The sequence below is a fragment of the Heloderma suspectum genome, chromosome 4 (assembly GCF_057233095.1).
Source record: "Heloderma suspectum isolate Gila_16-S chromosome 4, 16-S_ref, whole genome shotgun sequence".
Classification (NCBI taxonomy): Eukaryota; Metazoa; Chordata; class Lepidosauria; order Squamata; family Helodermatidae; genus Heloderma; species Heloderma suspectum.
In genome coordinates this window covers 165264795-165283708 of record NC_139461.1, presented here as the reverse complement: position 1 = coordinate 165283708, position 18914 = coordinate 165264795, and the positions used below count along the sequence as shown (strand labels likewise).

The 18914-nt window shown below is 43.3% G+C and overlaps 1 protein-coding gene across 1 annotated transcript in view; it reads left to right on the top strand.

Moving 5' to 3' along the window:
* KIFAP3 (kinesin associated protein 3) overlaps window positions 1-18914 on the top strand; it is a 132705-nt gene that overhangs the window by 67218 nt on the left and 46573 nt on the right. The window contains exons 15-18 of the mRNA XM_084851060.1: window positions 216-341; window positions 4508-4606; window positions 9262-9347; window positions 17490-17679. Of these exons, the coding sequence (XP_084707186.1) occupies window positions 216-341; window positions 4508-4606; window positions 9262-9347; window positions 17490-17679 (501 nt within the window). The remainder of the gene's footprint in view (window positions 1-215; window positions 342-4507; window positions 4607-9261; window positions 9348-17489; window positions 17680-18914) is intronic.

The following is an 18914-nucleotide window of genomic DNA, read 5'->3' as shown; positions in this document are numbered from 1 at the left end:
ACAATAATATGATCAGTATTTTGTTGGGGTTGAAGGCTGAACCAAGATGCCACATCAGTGCTGCAGTCATTCCTGACACTGTGATTTAACATGGGCTTCCTGCTGTTCAAAGAAAAAAGCCAAGGTTTGCTGGCACACTGAAAGCTGCTCTCAGAGTCTTCCACCAAGGAGGGTTGTGTTCCAATGTAATACAGTTTCTCTGTTAAATGCATAAGGTTCTGCAGAAGATGACCTTGTCTTGGAAGTGGTAATAATGATTGGAACTGTGTCCATGGATGACTCCTGTGCAGCGCTGCTAGCAAAATCTGGGATTATTCCAGCACTGATTGAACTGCTGAATGGTATGTATCCCAGCAATATTGTGGCATGCACACAATTCCCACTTCCACGAGTCAGTAAGCACTTAGTATTAAAATGAAACCTACCTTGTGCATACTTATTTATTATAAGTTAAAATTATTTGTCTCCTGATTCTTATTCATGCCAAATTCAGCAGCATGCTGAAATCGAGATTTTCAGCAGAACTTTAAGAAGTTTGATCTCCCGCCTGCCCCCCCCCCAAAACCCTCTATAGAATTTTATGAAGTAGAGCAATTTACTTCAGCACAGTATAGCCATCTTTTTAATGGAAGGTCTAATAACAGTATAGACTAAGGCTGGGGTGGGTATTCAAGGGGCTGGAGCTTGAAAAGCAAACTCACTTCTCCCTTGCTGAAATAGGCCAGCAATAATTCAAGTTGGGTCCAGTTTCCTTCAAGCTGGGCCGACTAGAAATCTGGCTTCTAGCTTGCCTCCGCTATGCCCTGTGCAGTCCCTCATTATTCCCCAGGTCAAATAAGTCTTATTATGTGGGAGGGGGTAATAAGCTCCGGACTGTTCCTTTCCAGACAGAAGAGGCCCCCAGGGCCTCCCTTTGGCTGAAAAATAACCCAAGAGCATCATTTGTAGCTGGAGATTGTAGGGTTTGTATTCCAGACCTATGAGCTCTGGCTGCAAATGCTGTCATTTATTTATTATTACATTTATATCCCACCTTTCCACCAAAAATGGCACTTAAGGTGACTAACAAGAATGGAATACAAGATTAAAACAGAAACTTCATTAAAACGTAACATAAAAACAAATCAATTAAGAGTACTATTAAACTGTAAGAATAAAACAGCACCCAACCGGTTAACATTCCCTTCAGCAGCAGACCAGTTTACATGCCAAAGGCCTGCCTGAATAAAAACCTCTTGGTCTATTGGCTGAGGGACAGCAAAGAAGAAGCCAACCTAGCTTTCCTTGGCAGGATGTTCCTGAGCCTTGGAGCAGCCACTGAGAAAGCCCTCTCTCACGTCCCCATCAAACATGCCTCCGATGGCAGTGGGACCAAGAGAGGGGCCTCCCACAAAGTTTTTCAAACCTGGGCAGACTTTTACAAGAGAATGCTGTCTTTCAGGTCACCTGGCCCCAAGTCACATAGGGCTTTATAGGTCATAACCAGCACTTTGAATTGTGCCCAGAAACTGACTGGTAGCCAATGAAGCGGTTGTTGTAACAAGGGAGTCATGTGCTCCCTGTATCCAGCCCCAGTCAGCAGTCTAGCTGCAGCATTCTGGAGCAGCTGAAGTTTCCAAACACATTTTAAAGGAAGCCCATGTAGAGCATGTTACAGTAGTCCAAACAGGATGTAGCTAAAGCATGTGTCACCATGGCCTTTTCTAGGAATGGATGCAGTTGTCACAGTAGCCTTAGCTGTGCAAACACATTCCTGGCTACCACTGAAGCCTGGGCATCCATGTTCAGGGCTGAATCCAGGAGTACACCCAAACTGTGAACCTGAGTCTTCAAGGGGAGTGTAACCCCATTGATCAGAGGTAGGATTCCTGTTCCCTGATCAGCCTTTCAACTAACTAGGAGCACCCCTGTCTTATCTGGATTAAGCTTCAAGTTGTACACCTCCGTCCGGTCCATTACCAACCTCAGACACCAATTTAGAACAAGAACAGCTTCCTTGGATATTGCTGGAAAGGAGAGTCATAGGATATTGCTGGAAAGGAGAGTCATCAGCATACTGGTGGCGCAGAACCCAAGAACTCTGGACAAGCTCTCTCAGCAGTTTCATTTATATGTTAAATAGCATAGGGACAAAATTGAACCCTGAGGGACACCACAAGCCAACGGCCTGTGTATTGAATAGGAGCTGTACACAGGGCAGAGGCCTTTACTGTCTCGAAGAGAGCTCTCCACCGTCTAATACCTGCTTCCATAGGAGTCAACAGATATGCTCACCACACACTCCATGAAAACATGGCCACCAGAAAGGGAAGAGGCTAAGTCACTACCCATCCATTAAGCTGTGTGTTACTCATCTTCTTCCTCCACTTTCCCTTCCTTCCCAGTACCAATCAGTGATGAGTATGGAAGCCTCCCCCTTCCCAGCACTTCTCAGTGCTAAGGAGTATTCAGTGAGAGAGCGGCCGCTGCCTTCCACCAGTGCATCTTTACCGCTTTCAGCCAGAGTTGACTGGAGTTAGTGTGCAAATGTGCGCACACCGTGTGGAATGGAACAACTACTTGAGTACTGAGTATCTCTACAGTTGAGAGGTGCCAGAGAGAGAGGAGGAAACTTTCATATGACTCTGGTGGGAAAGGACATGATCAGGTGGCTGAGATGGCAACCACAGAGGTGGAAGCATGTGGGGACAATGGGGAGGAGGAAACAGCAGAGGATCTCCCCAAATTGTGAGTTCAAGACAAGGGCAGAGGACCAACATTTCCTTCTCCCTCTCCTGTACCTCTTAGTTCTAGGAAGTGCTCAGCATGTGAGAAACCACTGCTGCTGTGCAGTGTGTATGTGCACACAACCTCCAGCTCCAACCTTCAGCAATGCCTAAAAGGGGCAGGGATGCACTGGTAGAGGAAAGCAGATCATGTGCAGAGCACTGCTTTGCATTGAGAGGTATTCAGAAGGTGAGAGGAAAAGACTGTCGCTCAAACTCACGTGCTTTCCAGAGAGCCCTTCTCACCTAGGGACAGAGGTGGGGAAGAGGGGATCAGTGCTTGCTCTAGCACTGAGTCTCAGAGGCTCAGAGTTTGGTGTGACATCAGATAAAGACCCAGCTCCTCTTGGACAGCCACATATTTGGGGTAGCTACCAAGGACTGCCAGCTTTTGTAGATGACAGTGAGGATGTTTTGGTTTGGGGAAGGGAAAGGGGACTAGGAAGGAAGGGGGAGAGGTAGCTCAGTTGTGCTTTCCAGGCCCTGGGCTGACTGCTCACCCAGGCTGGCCATTGGATCATCCTGGACAGGAACAAGTATAAAGGGGATTCTTGTTCCATCTGGGCCTCGTTTGAGCAGCAAGGTCTTCCTGAGCTCTGGTCTGCTCCTGTTTCTTTTGTTGTTCTTTGGTCCTGACTTCTGGCTTGTTTCTTGAACCTGCTCCTGGTTTGCCCTTTGGTTCTGATGTACTCTCCAGTTCTGACTGCCAGCTTGTCTCACAGCTCCTGGTTCACCTTAGAATGCTGTCCGTGGCGCTGTCTGTGCAGTAGAAGAGGTGGAGTTGGGAAAAGATTGGGGTGAAATATGTAGTTCTGCCCTTAAAACAGAGATGTTGTGGCTCCAAAGCACCACTTTCTGACTCTTTTGTCCACTTCCTTCTTCATGACTGAGTCCAGTAGCCTATTATACTGTAGGTAGAATATATATTAAAAAAAAAACTGTGAAGGAGCCACCTCTTCTGTCAAGCAGACTAGGGACTCTCATATTTCTTTTGTGCTGGGCCAAGAAGCCCAGTTTTGGATTAAGAGATTCGGATTGAGAGGCTGGGATTTTCACTCTGTTTTTTATGGATGTGATAGGGAGCCAAGGATAATTTTCGGGATTAAGTGGGTGGAGCCTGGTAGCGAACTGGGGGTGGAATGCTCACCATCCTCCAAAATGTGACTGAGGTGGGGAGTGTGGTCTACTCCAACGAATAAAATAAGAAGAATATGAAATGATTCCCATAGATACGTTTCAAAAATAGCAGACCTTCAAGAATCTAATACGTATTTAGTTCATATGTACTTTGAACAAATGCACAATCAAGACCAGTTAGGACCCAAAGTAGTGGCATTGGCAAGAAATGGTGCTGTCCGTTGGAATATTATACACCAGGTTGGGGAGCTGTACGGCCTGGATCCAGCTTGTGGTCTCTCTTCCCAATCCTTGACATGAATGTAAACTAGTTTAAATCCTTCTCCCCTTCTGAAAGTAACTATGGAAAGAGGGGACATAGTTGCCCCTGTGAGGTTTGGAGTAGGGACAGGGGTATCTTGAGAGACTTTCAGAAAGCTACCATTTTGAATTTCTGTAAAAGGGGATGGGTTAAGGTGTCCTAGCTTAAAATTGGTGTGTTTGTGGTGCATATGTTCACATGGCTTATACTAATCCAGTGAATTGAATGCATCACCTTCATGTTTTAAATGCTTTTACCCACGACTTCGAACTTTGACAGGGGCAATTATTTTTCTTTTGTATAGCTCAGCAGGAAGATGATGAATTTGTCTGCCAAATCATTTATGTGTTTTACCAGATGGTCTTTCATCAAGCCACTAGAGATGTCATCATTAAGGAGACTCGTATCCTTTTCTGGACCAAAATTCTTTGCTGTAGGGCTTTTATTATTTGTTCTGCAAAGTAAGTATAACAGTTTGTTCCATGGAAGAATAATTATGGGTTCATGGGCCAGAAATTTCAGTTTGAAATTTGATTGGAAACCCTGTCTATGCTTGGGGATCATTTAAAATAATTTTAAGAAGTAGCTACATATTTTCTAGACTTATCCAAGAATCCCCAAATGGTGTTGACCTGCCTTGGGCAGGCAACTGAAATTAGTATTGAGAAAGCATCGTAGGAACACAGGAGGCTCCCTTTTACTGAGTCAGACCAGTGGGCCATCTAGTCCGGTATTGTTGACGCTGACTGGCTGCGACGCTCCAGGAGTTTTTCCAGCCCTACCAGGAAATACTAGGGATTGTACTTGAGACCTATTGTGTCCAGAACACTGTGCTATGGCCCCTCCAATCTAAAGAGGCTGCTGGCTACTGTTTAATGCAGGGGCAGCTGGCAAGGCAGTTAATGGTAGTTACCCAGGGGTAACAACAGGTGGAGCTAACAGTAAGCGGATTCATAGCTTCCATTTAAAGCCTCCCTAAAGCTTTCAAGATCAGTCACCTGTCTCCCCACATCACTATATGAGTACACAAGGTGTTCTGTCTCCTCCCCCATCGTAATATAGCAGCCTCTTCCACATATTTACACGATTCAAGCACCACACGCAATGCCAATTCTCATGCACAAGTTGCACAACAGGGGCTGAATACACAACAAGAGTGCACCGGGTTCCCTGACCATCAGGATTTCCTGAAAGTAGAAAGTTTGAGAACCAGTGCTTTAAGGAACATGCATAATTCTCCATCGTGATCTCTGTGCACCACACATATGGGCTCTGCACCTGCACGGAGACTCGTTCAGGAAACTTCCAAGCTGAACAGGTTTTGGTGGGAACCCTTCCCCCACCGTCCATATTATATACCACGTGGGCTCCCGCCTTCCCCACAGGCCCTTTTCAACCACCTCAGGGTTACTTCATGGGGAGCTTCTTCAACAATTTGTCAAAAGCTGAGTGTTTCTACTTCTATCTTGCTTCTTGCCCCTTTTTCTTTTTTCTATCTTTATCTTCTTTATCTATTTAAAAAGAGAGAGAGGTGAAGGACGAGGAGAGTTTCGTTCGCCTCAGCAGTGATGCGCTTCATGACTTACGGCCCAAAAGGCCCCATTTACAAAATGTACGGCTTGTGGCAATAAAGTGCCTTCTTTGGATGGTAGCTTTTTATGCCTAATTTGTTTGGGAAAATCTCACAAAGTGGAATCTTGCCTCCACTGCCAATCCTTATTGAAGCAGGCCCGCAAGAATAAGGCAGGTAGCCTAAAAGCAAGCGATCCTTTGGCGAAGGGCCCTTCAGGCAGTAGACATGCCTAAGGCCCAGACACCTTGTGAACGGTCTGCTGTTGCTCCAACAAGTGCGAAGGGGGCGGCTTCTATAGCTCAAACTTCTCCATAAACTACGGACGGGCTCGAGTAGACCCACCTACACCGGGAAGGACTCTAACCATCTCAGTGGCCAGAAAACTTTCCAAAAAGGCAGAACGTCCCAGATACGCTGCGGATGCACCAGAAAAGAAGAAGAGGGAGAACATCTGTAAACAGCAAGAGAAGGAGGGGGACATTCCCCCTCCCCCTCCACTACTCAATTCTCCTATATGTATTGTGTTCTCTCCTACACAAGTGGTGGTTTTGGACCCAGCCTCCATGTTCTCAGGGGATGAATTGAGGGTTGTGCCAACTCCCCCACCCTGTCCAGTTCAGACAACTTGAGACTGAAGATCTAGGTCTCCGATGCCAAACCATCAGGAGACGCAACTACAGTCTCCTCGGTACCGAATGATATTGTCTCCTCGGCAAAGTGCCTTGCCTCCTCAATACTGATCTCTGGTTCAATATGATGTGGACTATTGGCATGGGCAATATGACTGTGATGGTTCTCGCTTTCCAACCCGTGACTGGGATCGGTATTCTGATTGGTCTTCTCCTCTCCCTGTAGATCACGGCGAGATGAGGATTGGAGACTTAGAAGGGATCAGAACCTTTTCCTTGATTGTTCTCATTATTTGGGAGAAACTTCTCGATCCTATGCTCCGTTTCAGCCTGAGCAAGTTCCACAGTCTGAAACCCAGGACGTTTTCTTGCCTGCTCCTCCAGTACCAAGGCGTACTACCTCTATGATGTTACAAGGGTCTGGTCATGATTGACTGGCTCCTCCTCCAGTTCCACCTCATGGTATGGCAGACGTGGCACAGACACAACCTGCCCCATCACCTGAATCGGGAGAAGACTACCAGTCAGACTCTTCCTCCCATTCTTCTGTTCCTCCTTCGGTCTCCTCTCTGGATGATGGGGTTGGAACGAGAGATAGAGCATCGCCTTCTGAGGCTATGGGGCACTTTCTGAGCAGGTGCCTGGTCTACCTGGTCTAAGCTCTCTACCTTTATAAGGCACTATAGGCTGAATGTTCGGGCTCAATCAGACTGTGCCTTTGGCAGCGCTGTGCTCTCATCGGTACTGCAGTGAGACACCGACCCACCTCTGGTAAGTCACCTTGTTATTCACCCATATGTGTGATGCACAGAGACCACAATGAAGAGAGACAGGTTGCTTACCTGTAACTGTAGTTCTTCGAGTGGGCATCTGTGCATTTACACAACCCTCTCACTGACCCCACTTCGGTGTCAATGTCATCTCTTAATGGTACCGAGATATTTTTTCTCCTCGGACTCGAGACTTCTGTGGTCTTAAGGAACTGAGGGGAAGATGGGAACCTGCGCGGTATATAATATGGAGAGTGGAGGAGGGGTTCCTGCCAAAACTTTCTCAGCTTGGAAGTTTCTCGAACAAGTTTCTGTGCAGGTGCAGAGCCCATATGTGTGAATGCACAGATGACCACTCGAAGAACTACAGTTACAGGTAAGCAACCTGTCTGTACGTATATAGGTGAATAGAGTGACTGATAAAAAGAGAGATCGTCTGATGATAATTTAATATAAATGTTTTTACTTCTTCCCCCATCCGTAACTCTGAGCTGTTGGATTTCAGGAAAGGGAACTGGAAGCTCAAGAATATGGAGGGTTTGTTTGTTTGTTTGTTTGTTTGGCTTGTATCCCACCTTTCTACCAAAAATGATACTCAAGGTGGATGGAATGAGTGAAAGATTTTTATTTTTTTTTAATTCAATTTATGTATTGTACTTCAGGTTAAAGCCATTGTGTTAGTGTGCAGTCTCTTGCTTCTAGTGTCCCATAGCAGAAAACAATCCAATCCTGGATTACTAGAAGCCAGAGAGAACTTCCGAATATACTAATTGAACATTAACACCTCCATGTCTTTAACTTGGAATATAACACCTGAACTATTATCCAGACTCTAATCCTTTGTTAAAACCCTCTTGCATTTATGTATCTTATATGGCAAATATTACCTTCCTCAGAATTCTCCTCACTCTTGGAAGGATCATTTTTGCTCTCAGGTCCCATTTCCAGATCCAGCAGTTTAGTGTTACAGGTGAAGGATAGAAGCTCAGACTCTCTCTCCTCTCCCCCACTCGTTTATCAGTCTCTTTTCAACCTTAACAGGATGCAGTCAAGAGATTTGTTGTCTGCAGCTCTTTTTAGAAGTTCAGATCATATGTAGGGAGAGAATGTCAAACTTCTGTTGGCTAACCTGAGCTACCAGGATAAGCTGGAATATTGTTTAATTTGATTTACGAGTTGTTATAGTATGTCTGTACAAGTGTTTGTACCCACCTAAGGCGTGGTTTGCTACAACATCTCCCACAACAGCAAAAGCTCACACCTGTGAACATGCATTATTTTTTAAACTATGTGATGTGCCCCATTTTTTTTGTTAAATTCCCCAAAGCAGCATGTCTGATTATTCTGGTATTTCACATTAAAACAAACAAAAACTGTTACTAATTACCTGACACAAAACAGGTTCAGTTCATATTGTTAGCTCCATAATTAAGTCACCGTACAGGGTATTTGCCATTTAAAAAAAAAACTATTTGCAAGGAGACATATAAAAGATCAAATGGTCAAAATACATTCCAGCATCTATTGTTCAGTCACCAAAGCAAATCTATGAGAAACAGAAGGACAAACAGGAAACGCAGGGAAGATTTATACTTTAAAACTGGAATTCCAAGTCCACACAGTCGACTAGTCCTGCTGATTTTTCCCACTAGGCTACCAGGCAGGTTATGTGTGGTGAGCTTGCTGTTGTAGTGCACGTTCTTCCTTCCCCACATGGCCACCTTCATACTCCCTTGCAAAATGCTTATTTGTCTCACATTATAGCCATGTTGTGTGCTCAAGCCCTTCTCTTGAGGACAGTATGCTTTATGGGTTCTATGGCAAACTACCTTCCAACCACTGGGCTATGGAGTTGGCAGGTTTTTGTTTTAAATATTTTTATTCTGCTCTGCAAGTCAGAGTGGCTTGCAAAGATCAATAATAAGACTTCCCTTCCCTCAGGCTTATGGTAAAAAAAGTGACAACACAAAAATGAATGTGCATTTCCTCTTTCTTCTTCCCTGATACGTTTTTTACAGCAAAATTGTATAGACTACCATTTGTAGGCATCCAGAATTGCTTTACATCCTTAACTCTGTCTTCCTAGAGGCTCCAGCATATCTTATAGATCTGATGCATGATAAAAATGCTGAGATTCGTAAAGTCTGTGACAATACATTGGATATAATAGCAGTAGGTGACATATTCATTTGTTTGTTATCTATTGTATGAGCATGAATGAAAATGACAAACTCTTACTCAGAAGAGCAGTAATATATTTACAAATTATGTCCATTATATTGCAAGGTTGTTTCAGTAAAATTTACTCTTGTTGTTTTACATTATATGCTGGAAATACAGGATGGGTGGAATGCTTTATCGTGTATTGTATTAGTTACATCTCTGATACGTTATGTGTTTTTTAAAAATTGTTCAGTGTGATATAATTTTATAAACACCTTTGGTTAATTAGAACTGTTTTAATGAGCTTTTCCTAGTATCCAGTATGGCTAATATCCATTTATAATGTATAGTTGTTGTCATATCATTTGGATCATATTAGATAGTAATATTAGAAAAACCAGTGCCATCTTTGCACTGAAACACTGCCATGAATATCTGCATGCTTGAAAACCACTAGGCTCTAATTTTTTAGATGCAAATGAGTATTTCAAATTATTTATTATTGTAACGTTTTCAGATTATAATGGATACAACATCATTTTTTGTAGTAAACAAAAATAATACTTAATTTGCCCTAATGAGACAGTGGTGATGAGTGGTGTTTGTAACAGTTTTGCATTTATGCAGTTTCCCACACTGGGTTATTTCATCCATTTGGATCCTATGAAATATTTTGTGAAAACAAATTATTTATATTTAGCTGTTTCCTTAATTTGACTTAAAAGTATTGGATTATTCCCGTGAACCACTCCTGTGTAGCTAGCACATATGAAGTTGTGTTGCTGTAAAAGTAGTTTACTGGTCTAGCTGGGAGCCAGTTATGTGTACTCTGCAACCTAGATGTGAACTGTAATGAGGAAGAAAGTTAAAAGTATTTCTTTGTAGTCTCTAAACCAGCCTTCCCCAACCTGGTGCCCTCCAGATGTTTTGGACTGTAACTCACAAGAGTTTATGGGATTTGAAGTCTAAAACATCTGGAGGGCACCAGGTTGGAAAAGGATTTGTGCCAGCACATTGCAACATCTTGGAAACTTCCAGAGCTTCACAAACATGGGAGCTAGCATCCTGCCCCTTGAGGGGGAAGTTCTGTGCATACTTTGAGTGGTGGGCGTGTGCTTCCCCACTCAATTCTCTTCTGACTACCACCTGAGCAGCACAGTTGAACACCTCTCCTTGCTTCTGAGCTTTTGAAAGTTTTAAAAGTGTTCTCCTGAGTTGAGTTTGTTCAGTGCTAGGTATAGTTCCCCTTCCGTCTTTGTGTCTTGTCTTTTGTCGACATTGGACTGTAACCCTTTTGGCACTGTAGGGCACAACACAGCTCCTTCAAAATGAGCTGTGGTTTCGGAAAGAAGGTCCCCATCTCTGACTGGTACGCTGAGTGTCTTCTCCGTCTGGGGAAGGAAAACTAAGACTCTTGTTCCGTTTTACCTGAGGTTCACCACTCAGGCTCAAAGGAAAGGATTTTTGTTTCCCTCAGGGCTTCAGTTTGGGACCAAGCACTTCAGACCTTGGACATAATGTCCACTGACAAGTCTGCCAGCAAAAACCTGTCAGTGTTAGATTCTTCCCACACGTAGTTTCTCCTTTCTAATACAAGTTAACATGCTTTACACCTGGTCAGCCTGTTTATTCATCTAGCCCAGTATTATCCACTCTCCTCTGGCTCTTTAGGATCCCAGGCAGAGGTCTTTCCCATCTCTTCTTCCGAGAACCTTTTAAACGGTAATGCCAGGTATTGATCCTGGGACCTTCCGCATGCCAACCATTTGCTCCTGAAGTCCTGCTTCCTCTGGTTCATTGTCATTCGCCACAGACCCAGGTGTTTCCATCCCCATTTCCTCAGATTCAGTGTCTTGAGATTCTCTGCCACGGTTGGCACCAACCCTCTGCACATGTCAAGAGGCACCTTTAACACTGACAGTTGCTATGTAGTCTTTGCATATTCAGTCATGAACCAAGCACTATAAGGCCAGGTGAAGGATCCATCTGTCTCTTCCTTGGAACTAAAGAAGAAGGCTAAACATTCCAAAGATTCTGTTATTACATCTTCCACTCAACCTCCAGTTTGACACCAGTATGTAGAACCTCTTCAGTACCTGCTATTCTAGTTCTGTCTGCCACAGTAGTACTGTCCACTATTGGGGCTTTTTCTTTGTGCATTGCACATATGGGCTCTGTGCCTTTACAGAGCCTGGATCAGGAACCTTCTATAGCTGAGGAATTTGGTGGGAAGCCCCCCACCCCCACCATCCCAGTGCACATGTCTCAAGCAGGTTCTCACCTATTCCCTCGTTCAACTGCCGCAGTGGCAGCCTCATTGGGACCCTTTTGTCTTGTTTGCTTCTTCCTGAGGGAAAATTAGAACACACCAAGGTTTATTTTCATTTTTCTTTTACTATTTCTTTAAATCTTCTCATATTTCTGTTTGTTTTTTGCATTTGTTTTTTGTTGTTGTTCCAGCTTTACCCTATGATAATGCCTCCCCTGCCACCATTCACAAGTGGTGTCTGTATACCACCTGTTCCAATGTTGAAAGCATAGTTAGGTCTTCAATCTATTGCATTATAGGAGGTGAGTGTATATCCTTCCAGTGTTGTAATATCAGTCTTTTAGCTGTCAAAAGTGCACAGAGGATCCATTTGCACTGATCATGTGTTAACTTCCAGGAAGCAGGTAGATAATTTAAGAGGACATGTACATCAATAAATATTAAAGAGTGTTCCAAAATAAGGTTTATCTGTATAATAACCACCTCCACAAAAGAGGCAACTATTGGGCATTGCTAAAAGATATGGTCACAAGAAGCACTTCCAGCACTTAGCCAACATAGACAAATCCTTACTAAAGAGATGCTATGGCATCCAATAGATATGGAACAAATGTTTTCACTGAATAAGGTGTAACCTGAGATCCACAGACGCTTTGGTTACAGACCCTAAAGCAGTGATCCACTGATTAGGCAAAAGGGAACAATTCAATTCCCTATTCCATTCCCGCTTAAGATCATATGTATCATATTGATTCACGAGTAATAAGTAGTTTTGAAGCATGGATCATGGGTCAGTATGAATGATTGCCCTATAAGTGCTTCCAATAGGGAAGCAGCCTCTGAATCTGTAAAAGTGGCAGGGCTAAATGTAGATGTTGCAATTGCAATTATTGCCATTCAGCTGTATCTGGCAAGTTGTATTTGGCACACAAAGCCAAGAATGACAAAAACTCATCATCAGCATCCCACTAGTTGATTCAGTGTAAAAATCAACTTATCCATCTAAGTCTGCCACAAAAACATTTTATTACCAATTTTTAGATCTGGGGTTCCCCATAGAGTCAATTTAGCATGAAAAAATGGATCAAAATCCACATGTCATAACTGTGGGAGGAACCCTATCCATTGAATGTGCTGAGAATCTAGTTCCATCCATTTACAGAGAGGATCCAGACAAGAACATTCCAAAACTGACCAAGGTGAAAAATCTGATCTAAGTGGGAAAGCACAAAATTTAGTACAGGTTAACAAATAGGCTTGCTATATAAAGCAAGATTTGGAAAGCCAAACTCACCTTCTTTAATTGGAAGTTGTATCCTTTTCAGGATATTTGTGGCGGGGAGCAACCTCTCCAAAATTTACAGAACGGAGTATTCAGTTTTTGAAAATATTTGCCAGGTATAGATAGAGGAACCTATAGATAGATAAAACATAAATAATCCAAAGTATAATATTGATCTTGAGTGTATTTACCTTACCCCACAAACTCAGCTTTAAAGATGCTCATCTATCTAAATCCCATAAGACCTCATTAGTCAACCTATTCAAATTGAGCTTGATTATTTGAGATATGTCTGTCGGAATAAGTATTCCCAAATAGGTAACAACATCGGGGTACATCTAGATGTTTACAAGCATACGAGATGAGATGGAACCTTGTGGCATTCCATAAGCCACTGACAACAGGGTTGAGCAGCAATCTGCTAGCACCATCTTGGATCTGCTATCTAAGAAAAAACAGAACCACCTAAGTACAGCATCCTATTTCAGAAAGTGGTCCAAAAGGATACTGAGGTCAATGGCATAAACTGCTGCAGAGGGATCCAGAAGAATTAATAGGTTCACGCTTCCCCTGTCCATATCAGCTAGGGCAGGGGTAGGCAACCTTTTGGGGCCATGGGCAAGTTTAGCCATTTGAGAAACTGTCCTGGATGCCAGCACAAAATGGCTACCATGGGAGGCATGGCAAAGGACAAGTAATCTGCCCAAAAGACTGAGTACAAGGCAGAGGTAGAGTTTGAGCCTCAACATTCTAAACAACTCCTTTGAACCCACAGTTTTCAGCAACAGCAGAAACCAATTTTACAGTAATCTCAGCTGCTTGTCAGAAAATGTGTTAAATAAAAAAAAAGTGAGGGCAGGTAGGGCACCTTGGCGGGTTCCAAGAAAGGTGTCTGGAGGTGCATTGGTGCCCATGGGCATCATGTTGCCTACCTTTGCACTAGGGCAACCAAATAAATTTCAGTCTCATAACCAGTTTGGATGTGAACCTGGAAAAAATCCAGAATGTTTAGTTAAGGATGACTGAACTTTGATTAATAGGTACCAGATTTGTTGTTCAGTCGTGTCCGACTCTTCATGACCCCATGGACCATAGCACGCCAGGCCTTCCTGTCCTGCGCTCTCTCCCGCAGCATGCTCAAGTTCATATTCATTGCATCGGTGATACTATCTAGCCATCTCATCCTCTGCCGTCCCCTTCTCCTTTTGCCTTCAGTCTTTCCCAGCATCAGGGTCTTTTCCAGGGAGTTTTCTCTTCGCATTAGGTGGCCAAAATATTGGAGCTTCAGCTTCAGTATCTGTCCTTCCAATGAGCACTCAGGGTTGATTTCCTTTAGGATTGACTGATTGGACCTCCTTGCAGTCCAGGGGACTCGTAAGAGTCTTCTCCAGCACCACAGTTCGAAAGCATCAATTCTTCGGCGCTCAGCCTTCCTTATAGTCCAGCTCTCACAGCCATACATTACTACTGGGAAAACCATAGCTTTGATTATACGGACCTTTGTCGGCAAGGTGATGTCTCTGCTTCTTACTATGCTGTCTAGGTTTGCCATAGCTTTCCTCCCAAGGAGCAAGCGTCTTTGAATTTCATGGCTACAGTCACTGTCTGCGGTGATCTTGGAGCCCAAGAAAATAAAATCTGTCACTGCTTCCATTTCTTCCCCTTCCATATGCCAGGAAGTGATGGGGCCAGATGCCATGATCTTCGTTTTTTTGATGTTGAGTTTCAAACCAGCTTTTGCACTCTCCTCTTTCACCCTCAGCAAGAGGCTCTTTAGATCCTCTTCGCTTTCTGCCATTAGGGTGGTATCATCTGCGTATCTGAGGTTGTTGATAATTCTCCCGGCAATCTTAATTCCGACCTGTGATTCATCCAACCCGGCGTTTCTCATGATGTACTCTGCATATAAGTTAAATAAGCAGGGCGACAATATGCAGCCTTGTCGTACTCCTTTCCCAATTTTGAACCAATCGGTTGTTCCATGTCCGGTTCTTACTGTTGCTTCTTGACCCTCGTACAGGGTTCTCAGGAGACAGGTAAGGTGGTCTGGTACCCCCATCTCTTTCAGAATTTGCCACAGTTTGTTGTGATCCACACAATCAAAGGCTTTAGCGTAGTCAATGAAGCAGAAATAGATGTTTTTCTGGAATTCTCTTGCTTTCTCCATGATCCAGCAAACGTTGGCGATTTGATCTCTAGTTCCTCTGCCTCTTCGAAACCCCGCTTGTACTTCCGGTAGTTCTCGGTTCGCATACTGCTGAAGCCTAGCTTGTAGGATTTTGAGCATCACCTTGCTGGCATGTGAAATGAGCACAATTGTGCGGTAGTTTGAACACTCTTTGGCGTTGCCCTTCTTTGGAATTGGAATGTAAACTGCCCTTTTCCAGTCTTGTGGCCACTGTTGAGTGTTCCAAATCTGTTGGCATATTGAGTGCAGCACTTTAACAGCATCATCTTTTAGGATTTTAAATAGCTCAGCTGGAAGACTGTCATCTCCGCTAGCTTTGTTGTTACTAATGCTTCCTAAGGCCCACTTGACTTCACTCTCGAGGATGTCCGGCTCAAGTTCAGTGACCGCACTATCATGGCTATCAGGGACATTCAGATCTTTCCTGTATAGTTCTTCTGTGTATTCTTTCCACCTCTTCTTAATCTCATCTGATTCTGTTAGGTCCCTGCCTTCTTTGTCCTTTATCATGCCCGTCTTTGCACAAAACGTTCCCTTGAGATTTCCAATCTTCTTGAAGAGATAGGTGTTTACAATATAATGTAAAGGCTCCACGGTATATATCCATAATATATTTAAAGTAAGTCTGACTTGGCTCTGTTTCAACTGTACTTGGATCTCACCAGGGCAGATAAGGACAATGGATCAGTTTTTGTTGATGGCCAGATTGCAGTTAGGGTCTACACCATTTAAGATAAATAACCAAAAAAACCAAAAAACAAAATTCAAAGTTATCATTTTGGTGAATCTAATAGTGAATCTCTATTAGCCTAATGGTTTCAGGCAGACTGCTTCTCTGTGCACTTATGTAATGTGCAAAGATATACATGTATTGCTTTACAAATGAAACTTTACTAAGCTTCTACTTTACTGCATAGCAGCTTTAATTTAGTCAAACCATTGTCTTTAATGAGCCATATTACGGACCAAATTAAGGCCCTGCCACATTAAAGAAAATAAGAAAATCTGTTTTCTATCAGCCACAGTGAAGCAAAAAGCAAATCTGTGTAGTTCTCCCTTAGTGTAGAGTGTATTAATTAGTTAACACGATGTGATGGAAGCCACTGACGAAGGCAAACCCTGCTGGGTAACAGCCTGGCTTTGTTGTTAGGATACTTAATACTTCATAATGCTTCAGTGGGTTAGTAGCTCAAACAAGCTGGATGTACAACTTCAAAAGGGATGGGGCATTTCTTGCAGAAAAAATATATATTTGTCATGATCAAGGTGCCAGTGAACACAGAGGGCAATAAGGAGAACTTTAAAAGTATCCTCTGTTTAAATTATTTTCAGCATGTAGAAGAATAATATTTTCACTGCTATATTTGCTCAAACAATGGTCTTGCTTCTCATGTTTGCATCCGCTCGTTTGGACTTCTAGCAGAGATTCCCCACGTGCTTCCGGTATTTTATGTGTCGATTGAAAGCTTGAAGTAATGGTGAAGCAAATGACACTGAGTCATGAGTCAGGCACAAGAACATTTCTTCACATTCAACTGGCAAGAGAACAGGAAGCAATGGTTAATTCCTCCCCTGGCAGAGGGCAGGGCCAGCAAAACTTGACTTCCCTTCTGGAGGGAAGAGGCCTACCAGTTCTCTTGCTCTGCCTTTGAACAGAGCACAGGGTCTCTCTACTCCTTTTGAGGTCTAGCCAGTGTTTGCGCAAACTAGGGTTTTCCTACTTTTCATTGCTTTTTCTCCCACTCTCCAGATGTCCACACGTTCTGGCTGGCCATGTTAGCTAACCATTTTTCTATTCACCAGCTGTGAAACACAGTCTTGCTATGATACTGCAAGAATATTAATATGCATTTTCAAAACAGATAACGAGTTTCATTGGGATGGACACAACATTGAAACTGCAGTTGAGGTTTTGGTAGATCTCTAGGGTTGACAGGCATAACTGTGCCATATTAATCTTTTTTTAGATCAGTCTGCAGCCTTATATACCATGGACATTGACAGTAAGGGCTGTTGAACAGGTGTTTGTAGTACTTGGGACCAAATTTTAAACTGAATAAATGCATACCATAAATAATGAATTTGTAACGTTTTAAAAAACAGTGTTTCCATTTAATGTGATACTTCATTCTTAGTGATGTTAGGTTTTCATGTTAATGTAAGGTTTTGGCTTTTGCCTTTCACTGGCAAAAACAAATTTCAGTAAATGACATGCTGCAACTCTAACTTAACTCTAGATCATGGAGTGACAGAGAACCCTAGTCACTGGTTGTTTTCCACATTCAATTTCATTCCTGAAATGCAGGAATAGAAAAATTGCCTCTCTTCCCCTGCACCTCCCTGTGACATCTTTGCCTTTAAAACCAAGCTATTAATTTGAAGTCGTATTAAAATCTCTAAACTTCATAACAGGAATATGATGAGGAGTGGGCTAAGAAGATCCAGAGTGAGAAGTTCAGATGGCACAACTCCCAGTGGCTGGAAATGGTGGAAAGTCGGCAGATGGATGAAAATGAGCAGTACTTGTATGGAGATGACCGCATTGAGCCTTATATCCATGAAGGGGACATCCTAGAGAGACCTGATCTTTACTACAATGCTGGTAAGGCTGATATAGATCATGACACACTTTCCAGCACTGCACAGGCTGTCTGCAGTAATCTCATGTACCCAATCTCATAAACAGGTTCGACCCAAATATTTCTCTTAATAATGTAATTATTCACCGTGTTTCTATGGCATAGGCATCTAGACTAGGACTGGGTTCGAATGTCACAATAACCCACAATGGGCTAATTAAGCCATGATGGCTTAATTAACCTTTTGTGGGCTATTGTGTCATCTGGTGGGGGGGTTTAACCCCCAATGGCCAAAATAACCCACTCTGATAACCCATAGTCTGCAGAGTGGGTTATTTAACACATCTTGGGTTATTTTGTCATCTGGCGGTCACAGTGGGTTGTTTTGGCTGGCTACAGAGCTGTGTGGGAAGAGTGGTCAAAACCAGTGCTGCTCTGCTCTTCACTGGCTTAGTGGTTAGGAACGTGTTAAAGTGACCAAGCGAGCAGTGTAAATTGAGGGGGGGATGAGCAGGATTAGGACCAAACCTCATAGCCAGCCTCCCCTACTCAGGAGGTGCCCGATGCACTGGGTTTTGATGGTGGAACTGGTGCCTCCCAACTAGGAGAGTCTGTGTGTGGAGTTTGGTCCCGATCCTGCAAACCCCCAAAGTTTTATAACCACATCCCCCTTTTTGCTGCACTGGGGATTTCCGCTGCTCCGAGAGTGATCATACCAGGTTTTGATGGTGGAATGGGTGCCTCCTGACTGGGGGAGGCTGTATATAAAGTTTTGTCCCGATCCTGCAAATGTCCAGCGCCTTAGAGGTGAAACAACGCCACTGCTTGGGCGAGAGGACTACAGCAGGACGGGAGGTGGAGAGTGAGTCAAATTACACACTGTAGCTTAAAAAGCTACTCACAGTAGCTTATTAGTCCAGTTGTGTGGTGGGGCATCATGGACTATTTAAAAAATAAGCTACTGTGAGTAGCTTATTAAGCCACCATGGGTTATCATGATGTCCAAATGAGGCCTAGTTCTCCTTATACAATGCTACTACAATGAAGCCCAAATTTATTTCCCTGATTAGGAAATGAGTATACCTAATTCTTGCAGTGAATCAATTTATAACTTACTATTTAAGCCTGTATTAATAGATGGAGTAATCACAGAATGTAAGTACTAATGTTAATAAAGAATAGGTTTGGGAGGGAGGTGGTGGCAAGGGATTGAAGCAGACTTGTTATTAGTATGCTTCTGTGGTAGGTTTGATGTGGC